Raw genomic sequence first — 24722 nt, 5'->3', positions numbered from 1 at the left:
ATGTTTGGACCCAAGTAAGTAAACCAATTAATTTACTTGATCATACTACCTAAAGAAATGGAATATATAAAGATTAAAGATCTAATTAATGGATTAATATATAAAGATATAAATAACTATTAAAATATGTAAGAATGCTTACCTGAGTGTTCTATAGTTTTCCATTGAAACAAAACTTTTATAATCCATAGTGTTTAGAAGTAACAAACTAACCTACAGAAATAAGTATTTTCATGAGAAAATTTTGACAAGATTTGTTTTTTAGTGTAAAAAAGGCCAAATAATTTTAGAAAAGTTACCATTTTTGAGTTTTGGGTGGGTTATGCATGTTGTGATATTGCATGTTGATTCACATATGAAGTAGAATTCTGAAGATTAAATAAAAAGATAAAACTCGCTAGTCGTGTGTTTTCACAGTGGCAATTCAAGATCTGGTGTCTTTTCAGGTGTGATAACTCAGGTCTTTAATCCCAGCATTTTGCGAGGCTGAGACAGGCATTGCACTTCACCTGAGGCATTTGAGACAAAGGCTGGGCGACATGGAGAAATAGTCTCTATGGAATAGCCAAAACCGGCTGCATTTAATTGTGCATCAGTGTACTTTTTGCTTTTTGGGATGCTAAGGCAGGAGGATAGCTTAAAGATGTGAGGGCCAGTCTGCAGTGAGCTTGTGAGCTGGCTCCACTGCATTTTATTTTTGGAGACAGAGTGAGTCACAGTTTTAAGAAAAAGTGTCTATGATATTCTGACCCTGAGAGTAGTTTTCCTAAATTACCACCATGTGGAATGCATTCATAAGAATTTAATAAAATGGGAAACAGAAAATAAGCTGTGAGATACAATCTCAGCTCACTGCAACCTCTGCCTCTCCGGTTTAATGGATTATCCTGCCTCAGCCAGTGAAATGTGGTGAGGTGCAGTGGCTTGGCCCTGTAGTCCCAGCAGGTTGGGAGGCTGAGGTGGGTGGTTTACTTGAGGTCAGGAGTTTGAGGCCAGTGTGGCACCCATGGTAAACCCTGTCTCTACTAAAAATACACACATTAGAGGCAGGGTGCGTTTGCTGATGCCTGTGGTCCCAGCACTTTGGGAGTCTGAGGAAGACAGATCATTAGGTCAGTAGTTATAGATCAGCCTGGCCAGCATTGTGAAACCCTGTTTTTACTAAAAATACAAACAATTAGCTGGGCATGGTGGACTGCGCCTGTAGTTCCAGCTACTCAGGAGGCCATGGCAGGAGAATCGCTTGAGCCTGGGAGGTGGAGAGGTTGCGGTGAGCCGAGACTGGGCCAGTGCACTCCAGCCTGGTTGACAGAGCCACTCTGTCTCAAACAAACAAATGAAAAAAGTGAGTTGCCTGAATTCATTCTCAGGGTCATGGTACCTGATTTTAAGCTCTCCTGAATGCTGAGGAGATGGAAACAGCATAGTAGAAGGTCTTTGTAGTCCCAGCTATTCCTGGGGGCTCAGATCAGAGAATCCCTTGAGCCCAGGAGGTTGAGACTGCAGTGAGTCAAGATTGAACCACTGCACTCCGCCCTGGATGAGAGAGTGAGACCCAGCTTTGAAAAAGGAAAAATGATATGGAAATTCCATTCGATGAAGAAGGTAATTAAAGCCCACACTTTAGCTTCAAAATTGCTCCATTTTTTTTTTTCTTTTTTTTTTTTTAGAGAGTCTGACTGTGTGTCCCAGGCTGGAGTAAAAGGGTGTGATCTCTGCTCAGTGTAGCCTCAGACTTCTGATGAGTTCAAGCGATTCTCATGCCTCAGTCTCCCAAGTAGCTGACGTTAACAAACACCCACCACCCCAGTCACCCAGGCTGGTCTGCAATGGTGGGATCTTGGGTCACTGCAACCTTCACCCCCTGGGTTCAAGCGATTCTCCTGCCTCAGCCTCCTGAGTAGTTTGAATTATAGGTACCCACGACCACGCCCAGCTAATTTTTTTTTTTATTTTTAGTAGACACCAGGTTTAGCCTCATTGGCCAGGCTGGTCTGGAACTCCTGACCTCGGATGATTCACCTGCCTCAGCCTCCCAAAATGCTGGGATAGCAGGTGTGAGTCACCATGCCCAGCCCAAATGTTCCAAATTTGTAAGTGACATGAACACATGTTGGTATTACTTATAGCTCATAGGATTCAAGAAATTAAGATTTTTCCTGCTGGCAAAGAAATTCTAATAGCCTCGTATACCTTGAATATTAACCCCTGGTATTCCACTTTTAATTTTTTTTTTTTTTTTTTTTTAGATGGAGTTTCACTCTTGTTACCCAGTTGGAGTGCAATGGCACAATCTCGGCTCACCGCATCCTCCGCCTCCTGGGTTCAGGCAATTCTCTTGCCTCAACCTCTTCAGTAGCTGGGATTACAGGCACGCACCACCATGCCCAGCTAATTTTTTGTATTTTTAGTAGAGATGGGGTTTCACCATGTTGACCAGGATGGTCTAGATCTCTTGACCTTGTGATCCACCCACCTAGGCCTCCCAAAGTGCTGGGATTACAGGCTTGAGCCACCGTGCCTGGCCTCCAGTTTTACTATCTTATTTATTTATTTATTTATTTATTTCATTTTTGTGACAGTGTCTGGCTCTGACAGTGTCTGGCTCTGATCAACCACTGGAGTGCAGTGGTTTGATCTCAGCTCTCTGCAACCACCACCTCATAAATATGATTCTCCTGCTTCTGCCTCCCGAGTAGTTGGCATTATAAATGCCTGGCACATGGCTAATTTTTGTCCTTTTGTAGTACAGATGGCTTTCACCAGGCTGACCAGGTTTATCTTGAACTCTTGACCTCAAGTAATTTGCCTGCCTTGGCCTCCCAAACTGCTGGGATAATAGGTGTGAGCCACCGTGCCCAGCCTCCAGGTGGCATATCTTGCTGATAGGTTTGATTACCTGAATGAGCCCAATTTGACAATAAAGGATGGCAGTATCTCTTTTCAGCCGCACAGAGTGTCACAGATGAAATGAAATCGATCTTCAGTATGCAAGGTAGTCAATGCATTCTGATTTGCAATTTTGACTAATCTGGTAAGAGGTGGGGGCTGAGGAATTTCAAGCTATTTTTTTTTTGTTTGTTTGTTTTACTATTTTGTTTTGTTTTTTTGAGACAGAGTCTCACTCTGTCACTCAGGCCGGAGTGTCGTGGCGCGATCTCAGCGCACTGCAACCACTCCGCCTCCTGGGTTCAAGCGATTCTCTTGCCACAGCACCCTGACTAGCTGAGACTACAGGCATCCGCCACCATGTCCAGGTGATTTTTCATATATTTATCATAGACAGGGTTTCACCATTCTGGCCAGGCTCGTCTGGAACTCCCGACTTCGTGATCCAACCACCACTGCCTCCCAGAATGCTGGCATGACAGGCATGAGCCACTGTTCCTGGCCACTGTTTTGTTTTTTAAACAAAAGCACTATTGCATGTCTCATGAGTGCTACAGAAAACACATTGTAAAATATTTTCCACCAAATTATGACTCTTTATTTTGACAAAAAATCATGTGCCAGAAAATCAGACCTTCTTTTTAAAACATTGAATGTATATTATGGTTAGCATATATGCCCATTGCTGTCTGGCCAAGGAATAATTGAAGTTGATTCAAGTTAAGTCTCTCAGAATGTATAACACCTGTTGAGTGGGGTTTGCTATTCTAAGCAAAATGGGCCTATGAAAGGCCCATTTATCTCTTTCCTTCAACTTCTGGATGTGTTGAAGTACAGATAATCCTGTAGGTACAATTTACACTTACTGCTGCCTTCCACCTGAAGCTATCAGAGCACATGATGACTTCTTAATATGGCACATCTGAAGGAAAACTCTGAAATGTGGCTAGGTGCAGTGACTCAGGCCTGTTACCCCAGCAGGTTGGGAGGCTGAGGCAGGTGGGTAACTTGAGGTCAGGAGGTTGAGGCCAGTTTGGCCCACGTGGTGGAACCATTTTTCAACTAAAATCACAAACATTAGAGGCCTGGTGCCTTGCCTCACGCTTGTAATCCCAGCAGTTTGGGAGGCTGAGGTGGGTGAATTACCTGACGTCAGGAGTTCAAGACCATACTTAACAACATGGTGAAACACCATCTCAAGGAAAAACACACAAATTAGCCAGCTGTAGTGCTGGGTGCCTATAATCCCAGCTACTCTACAGGTTGGGGTAGGAGAATCACTCGAATCCAGAAGGGAGACACTGCAGTGAGCTGAGATTGTCCCATTGTACTCCAGCCTGGGTGAAAGAGTGAGACTCTCTCTGTCTGTCTCTGTCTCTGTCTCTGTCTCTGTCTCTGTCTCTGTCTCTCTCTCTCTCTCTCTCTCACCCTCTCTCTTGCTCTCTCTCTCTCTCTGTGTGTGTCTACACACATATATATTATATATACACACATATATAAACACACACATATATATGTATATCTATATACACACACACATATATATAAACTGTTGTGCCGTGTTCATTGTTGCCAACTAAATGCTACCCTTTTCCACAAAAGCTTGTTGTCTTTAACAATAAAATTTTTTAACTTTGCAGTAGAGCACACATCATATGAACTCTATCATTTCAGCCATTTTTAATAGTCCAATTCATTGGTAATAAGTACCTTAAAATAATTATGCAACCCTCATCATCATCCACCTCCGGAATGTTTCCATCTTCCCAAACAGAAACTGTCCACAATAAAAACCCAATTTCTGAACTGGGCAAGAAGGCTGACACCTGTAACCCCAGCACTTTGGGAGGCCAAGGTGGGCAGATCAGGGAATCAACAGATCAAGACCATTCTGGACACCAGGGTGAAACCCCATCTCTACTAAAATACAAAAATCAGATGAGCATAGTGGTACACAGGTGTAATTCCAAGCTACTTGGGAAGTTGAGGCAGAGGATTTCCTGAATCTAGGAGACAGAGGCAGCAGTGAGTCAAGATGGAGCCACTGTACTCCAATCTGACTGACAGAGGAAGACTGCACGTCAAAACGAAGAGAAAGAAAGAAAAGAGGAGAAACACCAGTTCCCCATTCCACCTTCCTACTCTCTGCCACTCAGTTCTAGTTTCTGTCTCTGAAATCTGTGCCTGTTCTAGACATTTTAGATAAATGAAGTCATACGCTATGTGGCCTTTCATGCCTGGCTTCTCTCAGCCTGATGTCTTCAAGGTTCATCCACACTGCCGCCTGTGTTTGAGCCTCATCCCTTTTCCTGGCTGTATAGTATTCCACTGAGTGCACAGAGCACATTCTGTTTTACCTGCTCATCCATGGATTGGACACCTGTGTTTTTTTCCATCTCTGGGCTGTTGTGAATCATGCTGCCATATATGTGAGTATAGCCGTACGCTCTGTTTTTCTAGGAAAGCCTTTAGAAATGTGTTCATACATGACATCCTGTCTTTTGCGGGGACATCGATGGATCTGGAGATGGTCATTCTCGGCAAATTAACACAGGAACAGAAATCCAAACACTGCATGTTCTCACTCCTAAGTGGGAGCTGAAAGATGAGACCACATGGACACAGGGAGGGGAACATCGCATACCAGCACCTCTCAGTGTGAGTGGTGGGAGGAAGAGCATCAGGAGCAATAGCTCAAGCATAGTGGCCTTAATACCTAGGTGATGGTTTGTCTGTTTCAGCAAAGCACCTTGAAAGACATTTACCTATGTAACCAAGCTGCACACTTGTTCGTGTTCCCCAGAGCTTAAAACACATTCTTTTTTAGATGGGGTTTCAGGCTTGCTGCCCATTTGGAGTGCAGTGCTGTATCTCAGCTCAACTCAACGTCCACCTTGCAGGTTTCACGTGACTCTCCTGCCTCAGCATCTCGAGTAGCTGGGATCACAGGCATGCACCAGCACATCTGGCCAAATTTTGTATTTTTAGTAGAGATTGGGTTTCTCCGTGTTGGTCAGTCTGGTCTTGAACTACAGATCTCAGGTGATCCGCCCACCTCGGCCTCCCAAAGTGCTGGGATTGAAGATGTGGGCACCACACTGGGCAAGATAAAATTTTCGGAAAGTTTACATAGTACAAAGAAAAGATGTCTAGTTGTTTTTATTAGACCGATGGTAGAGTCAAGCACTTTCTCTGATAAGGCATTGGGACCCATGTGAAATCACTAGACTGAATTGCATGTAGGATTCGAGGAAGAAGGCCAGTCAGCTGCACTCACTTTGTGGGGTGGCCAATGCGCCTGAGCCACCTGCCCCTGACACTCCCATCCATAGGGGACAGTTGACGGTTTGCTGTCTTCCGTGGGAAAACGTCTTCCCCTACCACCACTTTAAAAAAGACCAGCCCCAAAACTGGTCCTGGGATTTACTTACAATCTTCTCATTATGTAGTTACCTCCTAGGAAAATCATGGCAAGACCCTTTCCTCCCTTTTTTCTTATGCATTAAATTAGGGCAAGACCTCTTCTGATGTCCTGGTAACAGGCAAGTCCCTAGACATTTCCCAGTCTGAGCTGCCCTGAGTGTACACACCAATCTGCTGCTCAACTCCCACTGTCAGGTTACACTACTGTGCAGCAGTGTCCTTTGACCAACACACAGTAGCAGAGAGGCCAGCGTGCGGGAACAAAGAGTTCCCGCTGTTTACTGAGTATGTTGCGGAGAAAACCTGTTTCTCCTGCATGGTGAGTCATGGGGATGGCAGTCAGAGGAGGTCAACACTCTCACTCAAGAGCCTCAGCTGCCTGCATGGGAGCAGGGGCAAAACTGGGCTATAGATTTTCAAAGCTCAACTGCTGATACCCAGCAGGAGGTCTGTAATGCATATGGAAGGCAACACAAAAACCGTAAGAACTTTGACCATCAAACCCTCTTCCCTGAGACAACACAGCTCTTCTCACAGAAGCTGTGGTGACCAGAGTCCATATGGCACAAGAAGGTTAGCACTCTATTAGTGCCTCTCCAAGGCAGATGCTCGTGTAGGAACTGTTTTATCTAGGAATGGAGAGGAAAGTTCTCTACCCACCACTGAAATCCCCCTCCCCCTCTGTGGCAGAGACAACTCCTTGTACTGTGCAGAGACACAGATGTTCCTTCATACCAGCCACTCACTCGAGAAGGAAGGCTGTTATGTTTTGTCCTCCTGCGTGAGGCTTATAACACATGCTCTGCCACTTCAGGTTCCTTCTCTTTACATTATTAGTGTTGTGCAAAGTATGCTGGGAAAAAAAAAAAAAAAAAAAAAAAAAAAAAGCATGCCACAGAAAGTAAAAGGGCCCTGGGCTCCAGAAACAATATACAGTGCCATTCATTAGCGAGGAGAGATCCTCACTAGAGTTGGTAAGGAACAAAATGCACTCGCAATGGTGTTAGTTACAAACAATCTTCACTCTTGGCCTAATAAAGAATCTTGGAGAAAAGCTTAATCCATCTAAAGATGTAAACATCAACAACAGTGTCCATATCCTGGGTCATCAAGGGACAGAGAGTCCATGCATGGACCTGCTGGCATTCTTGTATTTAATGGATCCACCCCCATTCCTCTCACCTCTGTATGTCTGTGTTTTCCCTTAGTCACCTATGCCTGAAGAAATAGAAATTTTAAAAAGGTGTATCCCAAATACCTTCCCACATGTGTCTGTATCCTTCCTCACAGTCCCTCCATACACCTCACATGCCCATTTCTTATCATGTTGGTGGGACCCGAGAGAATGACTGTCCCATAAAATCACCAGAGATGTGATTATGCATTCACCTATACAAGAAGAACATGTGAATTCAATACATAAGTGAACTTCAAGATTTTCATCATCCTCTTCTAGCTTAATGTGTCTTATGATACCCCAAAGGATTTTGGAGGTGTCTTGTCCCTGAAAACTGGGCCCTGGATATCTTAGTGCCCATTATCCCATTTCCTTGAACTACTGCTGCTTCTGTAGCACAAAGCAAGCCTCCAACTTCACTGTCTTCTCTTTCTTTTGCCTCCCCAACTCTGTCCTCTAGGAAGAATCCCAAAATGCGCCACACCCATTCAATCTACAACTTCAGAGGCCCGGCTCCACTGCAGACGATGCAGAGAATGAAGCACATGGATTGATCAACCCATTATCACACTGGAATCCAGTGGATGCACACACACACATGCACACACACACCAATACACACAGCAACACAAGACACAACCCCTCCCCAGACACACACACACACACACACACACACACACACACACACAGAGTCACACATCCTTGACAGTGTTTATTTTCACTCCATAAAATCCAAGTTTACCCCCTCTTCCTGTCTGCATTCTTTTATGACAGGACCTGTCTTTCTTTCATTTCCTGTGCATAAGACCATGCGGAGTACTGACATCTGAATAATGTAGTAAGTTTTCAGAAGTTCTGCTGTTTCAGGAAAAGTCCGGCGCACCACCATATTCCACTCGAAATCTGGGAGTCCCCTAGAGAAACACAACTGCATGTCAAAATGCATTTCCTCTGAGCAATAGTTTTAAATGTTTTAATTCTAGAGCTTGCCCAGAAAAAACTTGTGGCACTTGTTTCCATGGTTGGCAGTCGTGGAAACAAGTGCCACAAACTGAAGTTAATGATTCAGCCTCGCTTCTCAGTGAGTCTGGACACAGACTCTGCTTCCCTGGGCTTAAGACTCCCCAGCTCTAACCTGCCAGAGCACTGCAGTCTCTGATGTGCCTCTTTCAGCCCAAATGCCCTGAATGTACTGGATTCTGTCACTCTCTGTCTCCCTGTTGAGGAATTTCTACGTTTCCGAATGGAGCATCTATCCAGGCTCCCTGCATAGAGATGTGTCCACCTCCTCATCCTGAGGATCAGTCAGCTCTAGCTCCAACTGAAGGGCTCATCTGAAATCTCTGTTCCCTCTTCAGGTGGCTTCAACCTCATGCAGTATTGCAGGGGATTGCGCCAGAGGTCCTTACTTATGATCTATCAATGGAATCAATTGGGAAAGCCCTCATCAGGGCTCAGCCAAGCAGCTGGGAACACACCGGGGTCATTCCTGATGTTTCCCAGGGAGGACCCACCTCAGCGATCCTGTTAGATCCTGCGACGTTGTGGTCAGAAAATCAGTTGAAGAAGTTAGGACTGCAGTTGTGGTGTCTGTGGCGATAGGCCTCACGTTCATAACGCTGATAGCACTGAATTGGAGTGGAATGAGAAGGCCTGTATTCTACAGAGAGGGGATTTTGCCGGAAGTGGGCTTGATCCGCCCACCCACCACCTTCCTTTCGCCCACGTTGGCAATGATCCACCCACCCACCACCTCCCTTCCACTGCCCCTCCTGGGAAGCCACCAGTCACCTGTGAGGTTCATAAGATACTCCTTGGTAACCACTTTATTCCGGAAGTAGGGGTTGCTCCGAAAGAACAACACGATCTTGCAGACATGAATAGGATGCTTGGTTTCTTTCACCTGTCAGGACAAAGTGGAGAAAGCTTAAGTTTCTTTTCAGGGGAGGTGCCCACTGTTGCTGACAGCAAGGAGTTGCTTCCCTTCTCCCTCCCCACTAAACCTTCTGGCCTCAGTCTTCACGGCCTCACCTCCAAGTTGATCATGTAGCTAAGCATGTCTTCATCTTGGTCAGTGATCAGGGCTGACATCTTGGGGTGGTTCGCAATCTGACTTACGTCAAAGAGCCTTCGCATGGATGGAAGGAAGAGCTACACGCAACAGGGAAGCAGGTCTAAGAGCCAGAAGGAACAGGGAAGAAGCTCTAAGGCTGGGGTACGGGATTTCTGAGATCTGCTTGAGTGTGTGACCTTCGTTTCCCCACCCCCTCCCCCGAATTAAGGCCTTGTGGGTTCACGGAGTGTGTATAATTCTGAGGCTGACTGGGGCAACCTGCAGAGGGCTGCTGCTGTCTCAGGAGTGGCAGAAGCAGCTTATACCCGAAAATGCCCTGTCCCAGATCTGACTGGCAAGGGGGAGCAACCGCACTCCCTTCTCAATAGCTCGATTGTCAGAAAAAACTCTTCTGGCGAGAAGTCGCTTTTGCTCTTCAAAAAGACGACTCAAACTCCTGCTGCTCGGCATCAGGAAGGGTCTCTGTGCCGCAGGCCGGAGAGCAGGACCCGCGACCGCTCCGGCTTTCCACAGCCAGACTTTCACGCGGCAACTCGCAACTGGCACCTCACCGTGGTTTCCAGAATAGTCATATCCCCGCTGAGCTGCCCGTAAGTGACTTACAGTTCCCCTAGGGCATCTTTCAAGTGGAGAAACAGAAAAAGTGCTGAAAAGGATACGGCATTGGCCCAGAAGCCGGGGATGCCCCGGATGATGGCGCCTCTGCGGTCCACGTGGGGCTTGCGCCTGCGCTCCAGCTTTTCCGTCTGCTGAGAAAAGGCCCTCCTGGCTCGAGCATTAACAGGCTCCAGCTCCGGCTGAACGGCCCGCAGCTCCTCCAGTGCAGACTCTGGCGTCATGGGTCCAGGCCCCGGCAGTGCCCGTTTGTCCTGCTGCTCCCGCTCCACATCGGCTTCCTCCTCGGCCACCACTTCCACTTCCGCCATTATGTCGTCCTCCACCAGCAGCGCCTCCTCCTCCTCCCTCAAGGCCTCCTCGTTGCTCTCCTGCGCTCGCGGGCAGCCTGCGGGTGGCTTGACGGACCCCCAGGGCGCATGCGCCGGACTTCAAGGGCGAACTGCCTCCAAAGGCTGTCTGAGCGCGACGCAGACCGCAGGCCTCCCCCAGCGGCCAGTCAGTGCGAGGGTCCCTGGAGGCCACGCCCCCCGGCTGGCCTGCAGCCCCAGCCTCCTCGGGCAAGCCTCCGTGAGAAGCCCTGGGAGCTTGCGGCAGGCGGCGCTGGGTGCGGGCACACGCGGGCTGCCTGCCCTTTGGAATTGTGCGCATGGAAGCGCTGTGCCCTGACTGTCATCATGAGTGTGGCAGGCCATTGACCCACAGGGAACACATGAAGCATCTGAGTTCAGTCGGCAGGCCAGGTAGACGGTACTGAGTGTTCCAAGATCAAGATCGAGAGGAGAGAGAGGGGCACCAGCGCTGGCTGCTGGGGCGAGGGCTGTGGAGAGGCTTGAGGAAGTGGGCGGGGCAGGCGCCTGGGAGGACAGTTGCCTAGTATCTTGCTGGAGTGGAATTTGTCCGCTCCGGCGGTGGAAACTCTCGCTCGGACTCTTGCAGGTCTACGCACAGACAGGCTCCGAGTACCTTGCTTCCTCCCTGAGGATGCTGGACGCCCAGGAGCATTCCAAAGGACCTCGCGTCCAGTGCCCTGGACACACCTTGTGGACCCAGAGGCTACCGCAAGCGCAGCAGCGGCCGTGGTGCCTGCTGGCTGGGCTCTGTAAGACCAGGGCCTCCGCCTCCTGCTCCTGGGCTCCTGTGCGCAGCTGACCCTGTTGGGGACCTGGGCCCCACGGCAAGGGCCGAGGGCAGCGAACCCGGTGGGGCTCCCCAGGAACCTTGGGTCCACGTAGGCGCCGTCCGGGGTTCTCAGCATGGGAGGCCCGCGGGCCTCGCGGGGAGTCCAGGGCTGCCGGGGTCTTGGGGTGGCCGCCACAGGGCATGGTCTGTGAGAGCCCGCAGGAGGGGCCGAGTTCAGGCTGGAGGCTCTGCAAGGGAGGACGGCTGGGGCGAAGAGCTAGGAGGCAGCCTTGCGGCAGGAGGCAGGGCTGGTGGTGGACGACATAACGGTGGACGTGGACGGGGTGGCCGAGGAGGAGGCTGACACCGAGGAGCGGCAGCAGGTGGACCAGCGGGCCCAGCGCCCTGGCTCCAGCAAGCCCTGGCCGGCAACGGACTCGCCGGAGGTCCTTCACTTGGAGCTGGGCTCCGTTCATGCCCCAGACGGCAGGGCATCTCCGGCTTCTGGGGAGATCCGTATCCTTGCAGGTTCTCAGGACTCGGGTTCATGGGACGCGGGGCTGCCCTCCCCTGCAAGGTAGGCACCAGCTCCTGAGACACACTTTCCTCACTTTTGCTTGCCCTGCCCCCAAAGGGGTGTAGTAGGCCCTGAGCATATATAACCTCCCTCGCAACCACAAGAGCCCCATGGGGAGCACCAGGAGCGGCCCTGCGGCCCCTTCTACCCACAGCAGTTTCCTCATGGGGAGTCATCCACCCCTCAGGGAGTTCGGGAGAGGAGAACACCGTACACTCAGAGAGCAGCTGACCCTACTCAGCAGGCAGCACACAAGGGCCTCGTGCAGCTCCAGAATCCCGAGAAAGCAGCCGCCTCGCACCACCCAGCCCGCCTCCTAACCTCCTGACCACTTCTTCGGGGGCTGGCCCCTGGACAGCGTAGGCTTTCTCGACCTCGTTCCACCCACCCCCAAGACCACCACAGTCGTGAAGTGCCCCCACGCCAGACACAGCCAGAGGACCACCAAGAAAGGGTGCCAGGCCAAAGGTCTGCCGGAGAGCCCTACCCCACACTCTCTGCCCTCTTGCAGAGTTCCAGGGTGTTTCACCACACACTCACGCAGTCATCTGGAGGCTCTTTGACCAGAGGCAGATTGCGCAGCACACCCAGATGTTCCACCCCCCACCCCCAGATCAAAAGCCACCATACAGCCTTGCTTACTTGCTGAGCTGCATGACGGCTTTGCAGGTCAGGCTGGGAAGCCTGGGTCTAGGGTAGAGGTCAGGACTCAGGGGTTCCTCTGGATCCCAGGGGGCGGTGTCTTAGCGGGCGAGCTGGGTAGCGGAAATGCATGCTTCCCTCCAGCAGCTAGCAGGCCCGCTTCAGCCCAGCTAGCTGAAATGGTCTCTTTGTGTCCCTACTTCTTCTCCCTTCATCACCAAACAGGTGGAGGAACTCAGCCATCCCGGGTAACAGCAGCAGGATGAAGTTGTCCTTTCATGCTAACCTTTACTTCCTCAGTGAAGTGATCATTAAGGAGTATCTCCTTGGCATCTTAGGTAAGTAGTGCCTCCAGTCGCCCCAGTGGAAGTGTGTGAGAGGCTAGGCCTGGCGTGAGACTTCCCCACCCGCCTGTCTCTCTCAACAGCAGTCCATTTGCTGTAGGATCATGAAGGTGAAGCCCCCATCTGCAGAAGGGACACCAGCTACCTGAGCTTGTTCAGCTGGTTGGCTGATGATATGATAATATAGGGAAAGAGACTCAAGAAAAATTTTGAGTGCCCTTCAGATTCCTTTAGACTACTCACTTGTAAATTTTTAACTTCTTCCCACTGTGGTTCTGCTCAGTTTATTATTTGTAATTTATATTTGTTTCCTTATTTGCCTCTTGCGGAACATTTTTCTCGAAGGAGGTTTTTTGGTTGTTGTTTTGTTTTGTTTTTGTTTTTGTTTTTATTTTCCTGTTGGATATGTGAGCACTATTTCTTCAATATAATTTTTTATCTTATTTTTATTTTTTCAGATGGAGTCTCACTCTGTTGCTCAGGCTGGAGTGGTGTGATCTCAGCTCACTGCAACATGCCCCTCCCAGCTTCAAGCAGTTCCCCTGCCTCTGCCCTCTGAGGAGCCAGGATCACGGGTTTGTGCCACCAGGCCCAGCTAATTTTTGTAATTTTAGTCAAGATTGGGTTTCACTGTGTTTGGCAAGCTGTTCTCGAACCCCTGACCTCAAGTGATCCACCTACCTGGGCCTCCCAAAATGCTGAGATTAAAGGCATGAGCCACCATGCCCAGCCTCATTTGTTTGTTGATGTATTTTAAGTCTCGTTCTATTTTCTTCACATTCTCATATTGTAGAGTTATTGTAATAATATATTTTATCTATTTACTCACTACTTCAGTAGGATTTGAAAAGCAATGTTTCCATTCACTGAACACAATGCTGTGAATAGGTTAAACCTTGGGTAGCACTGCCATCCTTTCCTTCATAAATTCTTCAGGAACTCTCATACTGTTTTCCCCCACCTGAGGAGAACATGCAGATATGAAAATTTGTGTGAGCGAGTAGGTATCAAATATAATCTGAAAGACCAGTGAAGTTCAGAAATACAATTTTGCAGTTTTGCATTTTTAATTCACATCATTTTGAAAACGTTATTTGCTGGTAAATGAAATCCTGTATTCACGTTCATGTTAAAGACACACTGTGAATCCTTTCAAGAATGAAATGGCAATAATCCAAGGCCATGCATTAGTTTAGGAAGTAATGACACAGCGGTTGTTATGAAGAAAAATCATATTTATTGAACGTATGTTTAGAGAGATTTTAGAAGGCTTAAGTCAGCATTTTTGCTATTGTTGCTCTGGAGTTTTATCAGACTGTGACCAGACTGTAGCATGACTAGCTGTAGTGGCTAGGTTACCAAAGTCTCTGGGCTGCAGTAGTTATTATTGAAGAAAGGCGCAATGAGTTTGGCTGTTTAAGGAGAGTGGACAACTAAGCAATTTCTACCCAAAGCCTGGTTTACTGGGCAGCATCCTTTCACTGACGTAGATAAGATCCAGAAGAAGTGTGGACTCACTATAGTAACTAGGACTTTGAGACTGGTGAAGCCTATTTGCCTCCAACTGCCATAGCCAGATATTGGCCTGCACATAACCAATATCTGCCATAGCCGGATATTGGCCTATTTGCCTCCAACTGCTATAGCCAGATATTGGCCTGCACAACAGCCCTTCTGGACTCACTGAGTCCTATAAATTTGAACATAGACTTTGTACTTAAATGCCTATCCCAACGTCTTAAACGTAGGTTTAATAAGCGGATGATGAAGATGTATTCCCACGAAAGGGAGACATGAAATGAGTGCCTAGGAAACTCATCTGGATCAAATACCTTGGGAAAAAAAAAAAAACAAAAAAACAAAAAAACAAAAAAAAAAAAAAAAAAAACCTTACTGGGAAAGAAATCACTGAAGATCAAATCCTAGAATGATATGTTTTGGCCGGGCATGGTGGCTCAAGCCTAACTAGGTCAGGAGATCGAGCCCATCTGCCTAAGATGGTGAAACCCAGTCTCTGCTAAAAATACAAGAATTAGCTGAGTGTGGTAGCATGTGCCTGTAGTACCAGCTACTGGGAAGGCTGAGGCAGAAGAAACACTTGCATCTGGGAGGCGGAGTTTGCAGGGAGCAGAGATGGCACCACTGCACTCCAGACTGGGCAATAGTGCTAGACTCCTTCTAAAAAAAGTATAATTAGAACAATTTTAAAAATAGAAACGTTATATTTCACTGGGGAAATAAAACACACTGGACTCCTTTTAAACTCTGAAGTGTAAAGACACTATTGTTAAAATAAGAGAATTATATACAATGTCTCATTTGTTTGAAGAGCAGCATACTAGCTCTTCAGTATGCCTAGAGATTAATAACCCGTGTAGGAAAACTCAGAGATTAGGAACAAATTTTTTCAAAGAATGTGTTCTGTAATTACAGAGTTTTAATATTTACTCCTACTGATCCATGATTCATGTGTATTCGTCAGTTAGGCATAGGCCATATATTTTTTTATATAGGGACAAAGTTTTGTCTATATAACAATATAGTTTCTCTCATGTAAAAAGAGGAAAAATAAATGAATTGCATACCACATTTGCGTCAGAGACTTTGGCCTGAGTAATGAAGCAAACAGTGAAATTGCCTATGCCAGGGTACAGATGGGCACACCTTGAAGCTTCCATCACTTGCATCTGAATTCTCACAGGTCTCTCCTAGAAAACATTTCTGGATTCTCACTGGTCTCTCCTAGAAAGCCAAATGGACTATAAGTATCCTAAAGAACATATGGCACATTTATACACCACGTATTGTGGTAATAACTATCCTAAAGAACACGTGCTACGTTTAAACACTAAGAATTGAGATGAGGCCATGATTTGTCTTATCCTTAAAGTCTCATCATCACTTAATCTTGTATCTATAACTTATACAAACAAATTCACTATATTTTTAACACCATCAACCTTTTACATCACACATTTATCTTCTATTTCATTCTCTTTCCAGTCATTTTTTTTTTATAATGGTGTTCCTCTCTGTCACCCAGGCTGTAGTGCAGTGGCGGTCTCAGCTCACTGCAACCTCTGCCTCCCAGTTCAAGCATTTTCTCCTTCCTCAGCCTCCTGAGTAGCTGGAATTACTGGCACACATCACCACTCCTGGCTAATTTTGTAATTTTTGTAGAGATGGTGTATCCCTGTGTGCATCAGACTCTTCTGAAATCAGAGGACCCACCTGCCTCCCAAACTGCTGGGATTACAGGCATGAGCCACTGCACTTGGCCTTTATTTACTTTTTTCTTTCTTTTTTCTGAGACAAGTTCTTGTTTTGTTACCGAGGCTGGAGCACACTGGCACAATTTGGGCTCACTGTAGGCTTGACCTCCTGGGCTCAAGCTATCCTCCCGCCTCAGCTTTCCATGTAGCTGGGACTATACGTGTGCACGACCACGCCTGGTTATTATTATTTTTTTTTTTTTTAAGAAATGAAATCTTGCTGTATTGCACAAGCTGGTATCAAACCCCTTGGCTCAAAGAGTCCTTCTAGTTTAAGCTCCCAAAGTGCTCAACTTACAGGTATGTTGAGCACTTCAACAGCCTAGTCCCTTTTTAATCACATTTAAAAATGCCACTCTTCAAAATTAACAAGTCAGGTTTCTACTTACAAAGGTTCCAAATTTCACGTCAAGTTCAGATTCATTTGCATAAAGAGGTAAACATAACAATCAAAAATACCTCTTATTTTTCTTTTGTTCCACAGTTAGCAAAGTTTTGGAAAACAAATCATCTCTACCTTGGTTTACAAAACTTGACTGTACAGAGAAATATCCTCATATTTTTCCCATCTGAAATCCTGTCAAGTTATGGTCAGAAACATCATCTTATAAAACAGATCTCCTAGTGGGTATCTGATATGGATTAAAAGCCTTATAATTAGTAAGGCAGAAATTGTGATTGTGCTTATTTTTTTGAAGAGTAATATTCAATATATGAACTTCACTTGGTTTTTTGTTTTTTTAAGAACTACTACCCTAATAAGGAAAGTAACTGCTGACCCGGAATAAGAGTTCTTGGCCCAGACAGCCAGGGTTCTGGACTATTCTGGATCTTCAGATAGCCCAAGGGTGCTAGGAGCTAACTGTGAGTCTGGATCACTTGAAAGAGTAGCAATGCCAGGCCATTTCTTGCTGCACCACTCACCAACTGGAATCTCTCATGCAGTGGAATGGTAGACATCTTAACAACTCTCAGTGGTGCCACAGGGCGCCTCAGGCCCAGTATCACAGCAGTGTCTTCAGGATTCGTGTGTGTGTGGGCAAATTAAAGTGCTTTCACTAGAAAACCGGAAACTTAAATACTGCATCAGGCCTTCCAGCATATTTCCCTAATCATGATACCCGAGTCCCCTAGTTCATCTTCAGAGAAATCAGAAGTCTGTAAATAAAGTGTCGACACACAATGGGAATGCAGAGGAATTAACTGAACAGAAATACTACTTAGCTAAAAACAGAGAGGCAATTTCTTTTTAGCCTAAAACAAAACTGTCATCTGCATATGTGAAATGGCCAGGCATTATGGAAATGAATTTGCACAGAGAAACCTTCAGCAGTGTAATTACAGGATAATGAGTTTTCGGCTATGGGAAGAGCAGGCACAGACTTACATGCTCCTGACACAGTGGTCAGCTGTGAGAGCCCAGGAACTGCTCATTATTAAACCACTGCAGATCTGACTGCCACTGCTCATGATCACAGCCTGCCAAGGCATGGTATATCACAGAGAAATGTGATTTGCCAAAACTGAGGGGAAATATAAGCACCATTAATTTGAGTGGATCTGCCATCCGAAGACCAATTTTTTAAAGTTTTACGTCCCCCCTCTTTCTGCTAACCCGGTCAGCATTGTGAACCATGACTAGCAAACACAACTTCTACATGCTTTGTGTTTACACATTCTTCTTGAAAAAAAAAAAAAAAAAAAAAGTGTTTCTTTTAATATGTCTTCAAGATCTTAGTTTCTTTGTTTCCTAGCTTTAATTTGTTTAGGTAAAATGTTGTAAGTCATTACAGCATTCTCCCCCATTGCAACCTTTATAAAGATACTATCTTAGCTACTTAGAAGTTGTTGAAGTAGATAAGCAACAACAAATAATGTGATTTGAAGAAATTACATAAGTAGAGAACATTTTGGAGATAAGGCACTTGTCTCTAAATTGTAGGGAACTTATCTTACTAAGCTTATAATCTTAGTGAGATATCAAAACAGTGGTTTAAAGAGAAAATTCAAGTTTCAGTTTCAGGAAAGAGCTAAAAAAAACTAGATAGATATATTGACTGATTGATAGATGGAATAGATACATAGATTGGATAGATTGATTAGATAGAGAGATTAGATAGATAGACAAGACAGACAGACAGACAGATAGGAAATACAGATGAAATTAGAAGCATGTAGGTCAGTGTAGTTGTTTCTGAATTAGGCTTCGAGGATATAAGCAAAGAATTATGGCCTCCTTTGTATTTTAAATGTATTATACACTGTAGCTATGGCAATAGGAGATAACTATAAAATACCTCCTATTTAAATTTAATGCATGAGACCAGAAGAGATCTCTCAGTTTCCAAGGAAATAAGGGAAACACAGGAATGTGAAACAGACATTGCTAATGTTGTGCCAGGTTTTGTACCAGCTCAGGGAAGGAGGAAAATGATAATCCTAGTGTAATACAGTCTAGTGTAACGGCACTGAAAACACATTATTTACCTACTACCATTCTGTTTCTAAATATCATACTGCCTTTAACTTAACATACACTAAATTTAAAATAATTCTGTTACAAATGTAAGGTATTGTGTGGTAAGAAAGAAATGACTTTGTGTTAGGAGAGTGTGTCTTAATGTTAGTTCCATTCATGTATTTAAATTGTGCCATTATGTTCTGGGGTACATGTACAGATCTTGCAGGATTGTTGCATAGGTACACATGCAACACCATGGTGGTTTGCTGTCTCCATTCCCCTGTCATCTACATCAGGCAATTCTCCCAGGGTTATCCCTCCTCAACCTCCCTGTCCCCCACTGTTCCTCCCCTTGCTCCCCACCCACCAACAGACCCAAGCTGGTGATGCTCCCCTCCCTGTGCACATGTATTTTCACTGTTCAGCACCCACCTATGTGGTGTTTGGTTTTTGTTTTTGTGTCTGTTTGTTGAGAATGATGGTTTCCAGATTCATCCATATCCCTACAAAGGACATGAACTCATTGTTTTTGATGGCTGCATAGTATTCCATTGTGTATATATGCCACATTTTCCCTGTCCCGTCTATCATTGATGGGCACTTGGGTTGGTTCCAGGTCTTCACTATTGCAAACAGTGGCACAATGAACATACATGTGCATGTGTCTTTATAATAGAACAATTTATAATCCTTTGGATATATACCCGGTATTGGGATCATTGGGTCAAATGGAATTTCTATTTCTAGATCCTTGAGGAATCACCATGCTGTCTTCCACAATGACTGAACTGATCTACCCTCCGACCAACAGTGTAAAAGCGATCCTATTTCTCCACATCCTCTCCAGCATCTGTGGTCTCCTGATTGTTTTACTGATCCTCATTCTAGCTTGTGCGAGGTGGTATCTCAATGTGGTTTTGATTTGCATGTCTCTGATGACCACTGATACTGAGCATTTTTTCATATGTTTCTTGGCCTCATAAAGGTGTTCTTTTGAAAAGATGTCTGTTCATACCTTTGCACACTCTTGAATGGCTTTTTTCTTTTCTTACAAATCTGCTGTAGTTCTTTGCACATTCTGGGTGTTAGCTCATGTCAGATGGGTATACTGCAAAAAATTGTTCCCGTTCTTCTGGTTGGGGGTTACCTCTAATTATTGTCTCTTTTGCTGTGCAGAAACTGTTACGTTTAAATACATCCCACTTGTCTATTTTGGCTTCTGTTGCCGTTGCTTTTGGGGTTTGGTCATGACATTAACAGTCCCATTCATGTTTTGCCATGAGAACTTGACAAATTCATTCTACTTATTTAATATCAGACTAAACAATTAAGATGGCTATAGTAATAATCTTATATGGTCTTTATCATACAGTAATCTATCTCATGCAGCGATACTATGGAAATGAAAACATATACCGAGTAGGAAATGCCTTTGTGAGCCATAAGGAAAACAATTCCTATGATTTGGTAGATAAAAAATCTTTCATTTCTCAGGAAGAGCTTTCCATTCCCCTCTCCTTCCCTCAGTTCTTTTCTATTTCCATTCTCTTCTTTTTCTACTTCCCCTACCAAGTTTTTAAGCCTTACCCTGAGGCTGTGGCAGACAGATGAACTGTGGCAGAGAGATGAACAGAAGCAGGAGTGGAGGTGAAAGCAGAGGCATTTGCGGAGGTAGAGAGTGAAAGAGACATGGAACCAGAGATAGTCATGGGCCCTTGCTTGTACCAGGGTGCATGGCTAAGCTGTGTCACTCCCTGGAGCCAGAAGAGGAAAGAGTAGACTTTGCTGAAGACATGGGGCTTTGTGTAGTGCTCATTAAAGTGACTCAAGATTCCCACTTGCACCCAAGCATTCTTTTGCTGTAGATGGCGCACTAAAGGTGCCCGCAGGTCACCCTGCAAGAAAAAACAAACAAGATATCAGTAATTATTTTGAAGGAGGGCCAGAAGTAACTCTCGGTGTTTCAGTGATTCCTCTTTCTCCTGATATTCACACCCCATGAATTTGTCTCCTTAGAAACAGACTCCCCCATAGCTTTTTGTCCTCCACATGGAAAGTGAATTTATTCAGCATGGGCCAAAATTGGGCACAAGTGCTGACTTGCAGGATCTTCAGATGCCTTTTTTTTTTTTTTTTTTTTTTTTTTTGGCATAATTTTAGGACTTCCCAGTGGAAAACAGAGAAGCGTCTTAGTGTGGTTTGTTTTTAACTTTAACCTAGATTAGAGAGAGAAGTATGGTGACTGGAAGAGAAAGAAAAATCTTGTATTATTCATGAAAGGATACTATTATCTTTCCAAACATGGTTCTCTTCCATTCAAGTATCTTCTTCATTACTCACCCCTCATAAGGACCAGCTGGGTAGCCAACAGTCATATAGTTAGTTGTATGTTTTCCTATGGTTTCTCACTTTCCTCCAGGCATGAAGGAAGCAGCTGGTGTTGAAAATGTAGCGGCTGCTTCAGGAAGAACAAGCCAGGTTGTAGAGGTCCCTTGGGACGTAGGTAGAGTATGGTATGGTCAATGCTCACAACTGGAGCTTGGGCAGGATGCTGGAGATCAATAAGCCCCATTTGGACCATGGCCAGGGCCAGGGCCAGGGCTTCTGAGTTTTTTCTGAGGAAAAATATCAAGATAGAGTCTTGTTATTTCCACATCAATGTGAAAATACCCCTGGAGATCATGTGAATCAGATGAAATCCAATTAAGCACTAAAGTACAAAGAGTACTTTAGACATGATTTTCAAGGATCATTTAAGACCAGGTGGACCACATGGTGAGACTCCATTCTTGCAAAAAAAAATATATATATATATATATATATATATATATATATATATATATATATATATATATGCACAGAAGCAGTGGTGTGTGCCTGTGTTCTCAGGTACTCAGGAGACTTAGGTGGGAGAACCCCTTAGTCTTGTGAGTCTGAGGCTACTGTGAGTCATGCCATTGCACTCCCACCTGGTTAACAGAGTAAGACCCTCTCTGTCTCTCTCTCTCTTTCTCTCACTCTCTCTCTCTCTCTCACACACACACACACACACAAACATGCACACACACACACAGTGGAAAGAGAGAAATATACTCATTAACAATCTCAGTATTTTAATTGCTTTATAATAGTACCTTAATCTTGAAATGAATTATTCAGTGTTACATAAAATTGGTACATCTAGCTCTCATAAGGATCCACCGTTCATTCTGTGGAGCCAGCACAGAAATGGGAGAAAGACAGTTGCATGGAAACTGTCCAAGGAAATTCACCGATTTCTGCCTCCCTATAATTGGGACACTTGGGGACAGGACCACGGCATAATCCACACTCTGCTGAAGGGATCCACATGTGGGATAGAGTGAGATTAGTGTTATTTCTTTCCTGTTTCTGAAATCTAATTTTAGCTTTTTAGGAAAGTGCTCGGAAATTTAAGTATCTTCAATTCTGAGAAAATGCTTGGAAATGTACTTTATTATACTGTAATTTTAGAAATAGTACAGAGGTTATGTGCATACTTGCCCTTCACATAATAATTTAATATGTGTGTATACATATATATGTGTGTGTTTATATATATATATATATATATATATATATATATATGTATGTGTTTATGTGTGTGCATATGTATACACACACATATATATGTGTATATTCATTGTATATAACCAAGTTACTAGTATCCAACATATTATACTAGTCTACTGTTTTCCAACAATGTGTGAATATATATATATATATATATATATATATATATATATATATATATTAAACCAACTCTAAGAAGTAAGATTATCCTTAAAGTATTGTTTTCAGAATAGAATCATGTTTATAAAACACAGCTCATAAGCTCTGTTTGGCCAAAATAAGATTTTCTCTAAATATTTAGACATCTCTGCTGATTCATGCAATGATCTAAATTTTGCTATTGCAAAGGTCTGAGAACAGAACCTCTGATTTTACAAACTCCAGTTTTAGTCTCCAGCAAGAGTCTTAGTACCAAGTACATTAACTCAAACATACGGGCAGACTAAACTTGCCTGTGGTTTCATGAGAAACAACTGCTGTCTTGAAGAACCAGAAAGCCTGGAAACTTTCTTTCCAGATCACAGCTAGTTGACACTCAGCCATGGAAACCTTGAGTTCTGAATGCCTAAGAGGTTGTTGTCCAGGCTTGCATCCAGGTTGAGATCCAGGCATCAGGAGAGGTTGTTTTGTTACAAGAGTGGCTGGAGCAGCATGCAAAGATGAGAAAGAATGAGGAAGAATGGACTCTTCAGTAAATATTGAGGAAGATATTTCCTGAAGAGGATTAGCAGAAGAGGCTATGGATGAGAGTCACATGTGGGATACAGTGAGATTAGTGTTACTTCTTTCCTGTTGCTGAAATCTAATTTTAGGTTTTTAGGAAAATGCTTGGAAATACACTTTATTATACTGTAATTTTAGAAATAGTACAGAAGTTATGTGCATACTTTCCCTTCACGTAATAATTTAATATGTGTGTATACATATATATGTGTGTGTTTATATATATATATATGTGTGTGTGTGTACATGTGTGTTTATATATGTATATGTATATGTATATGTATATATTCATTGTATATAACCAAGTTACTAGTATCCAACATATTATACTAGTCTACTGTTTTCCAATTGTATGTGTATGTATATATGTATATACCTCAAGTGAGGAATTAGCAGAAGAGGCTGTGGATGGGAGAAGAGGAGAGAAGTCCATGGGAGAAAAAGACTGAGCAAGATGGGAAAATGCACAATGGAGGAAATGTGCAAGAAGAAAAGACTGAACAGGAAGGGGACAGTGTCCATGGACATGGAAGAGAATAAGAGATAAGAAAGAAAAAGGATGAAGAAAGAGAGATAAGAGAGGTAGAAGGGATATCAGGCCTTTCTTCTGTCTTGTTGTTTTTAACTTTCCTGCCACAGCGCTGGCAAATAAACCTTCCAGGAAGCCAAACACTTGTAAGCGGGCTTGGTTGCAGAGAATTGATTTTATTGAATTAATTTTATTTAAGTTTTAAGAAAAACTAGGGATACAGGTGCTGATTAATTCTTGTTTTACTTAATAAATTTTATTTTATTATTTTGAGAAGAAATGATGGAATTCTGTATGGATTCATTCTTTATTTAATTTTATTTACTTTTTGAGAAGAAACTATGCATCTATGTATTGATTCATTCTTTTAGTTAATTAATTAAGTTTATTTTTTGAGAAGAAACTATAGATCTAAGTGCTGATTCATTCTAGTTTTTATAAATTAATTTTGTTTATTTTTTAAGAAGAAACCGTGGCTCTAGGTAGAAATTCATTCTCACTTTATTTAATTGATTAATTTTATTTACTTTTTTGAGAAGATAGGCTGGATCTAGGTGCTATTCATTCTTGTTTTATTTAAGGAGTTTTATTAATTTTTTCAGAAGAAACTGTGGATCTGGGTGTTCATTCATTCCTACTTTAATTAATTAATTTTTTAGAAGAAACGACAGATGTGGGTGCTGATTCATTCTTGTTTTATTTCATTAATTTTATTCATTTTTTAGGAGAAACTATAGTTCTACATATTGATTCATTCTTGTTTAATTAATCAATTTGCTGTGACATTCTCAGTCTGTGTCACTCAAGGTGTGAGACAATATTCCCAGGACATGGCATCATTTTTTTTTTTTTTTTTTTTTTTTTTTGGAGATGGGGTTTTGCTCGTTACCCCAGACTGGAGCGCATTGGCAAGGTCTTGGCTCATCACAACCTCGGCCTCCTGGGTTCAAGTGATTCTCCTGCCTCAGCCTGCCAAGTAGCTGAGATTACAGGTGCTTACCACCACATGCAGCTAATTTTTGTATTTTTATTAGAGACAAGGTTCACTGTGTTGGCCAGGTGGGTCTGGGTCTCCTGATCTTGTGATCTGCCCACCTGCACTTCCCTAAGTGCTGGGATTACAGGTATGAGCCACCACACCCAGCCCTATTGTTTTATTTTATTTTATTATGATTATTATTTTGAGTTGGAGTTTTGCTCTTGGTGCCCAGGCTGGTGTGCAGCAGCACGATCTCAGCTCACTGCAACCTCCACCCTCAGGTTCAAGTGATTCTCCTGCCTAA

General features: G+C 44.1%; 1 protein-coding gene across 1 annotated transcript; it reads right to left on the bottom strand.

Annotated features, from left to right (window-relative positions):
• Nucleotides 1-9045: 9045 nt before the first annotated feature.
• On the bottom strand, nt 9046-10489 carry LOC141582947 (testis-specific Y-encoded protein 3-like). The gene is made up of 4 exons (XM_074392400.1): nt 10223-10489; nt 9521-9598; nt 9281-9392; nt 9046-9149 (listed from the first exon to the last, which is right to left on the bottom strand). Exons 1-4 carry the CDS (start codon nt 10487-10489, stop codon nt 9046-9048), a joined length of 561 nt encoding a protein of 186 aa, XP_074248501.1.
• Nucleotides 10490-24722: the final 14233 nt, after the last annotated feature.

This window comes from Saimiri boliviensis, chromosome Y (genome assembly GCF_048565385.1).
Source record: "Saimiri boliviensis isolate mSaiBol1 chromosome Y, mSaiBol1.pri, whole genome shotgun sequence".
Lineage (NCBI taxonomy): Eukaryota > Metazoa > Chordata > Mammalia > Primates > Cebidae > Saimiri > Saimiri boliviensis.
This window is presented reverse-complemented; position numbering and strand designations above follow the sequence as displayed.

Coding starts and splice junctions, on each gene's coding strand:
- LOC141582947 (XM_074392400.1), bottom strand. CDS start 10,489: ATGGCGGAAGTGGAAGTGGTGGCCGAGGAGGAAGCCGATGTGGAGCGG. Junction 9,599..10,222: donor CCGGCTTCTGGGCCAATGCC/GTATCCTTTTCA, acceptor GACGTAAGTCAG/ATTGCGAACCACCCCAAGAT. Junction 9,150..9,280: donor GTATCTTATGAACCTCACAG/GTGACTGGTGGC, acceptor CCCTCTCTGTAG/AATACAGGCCTTCTCATTCC.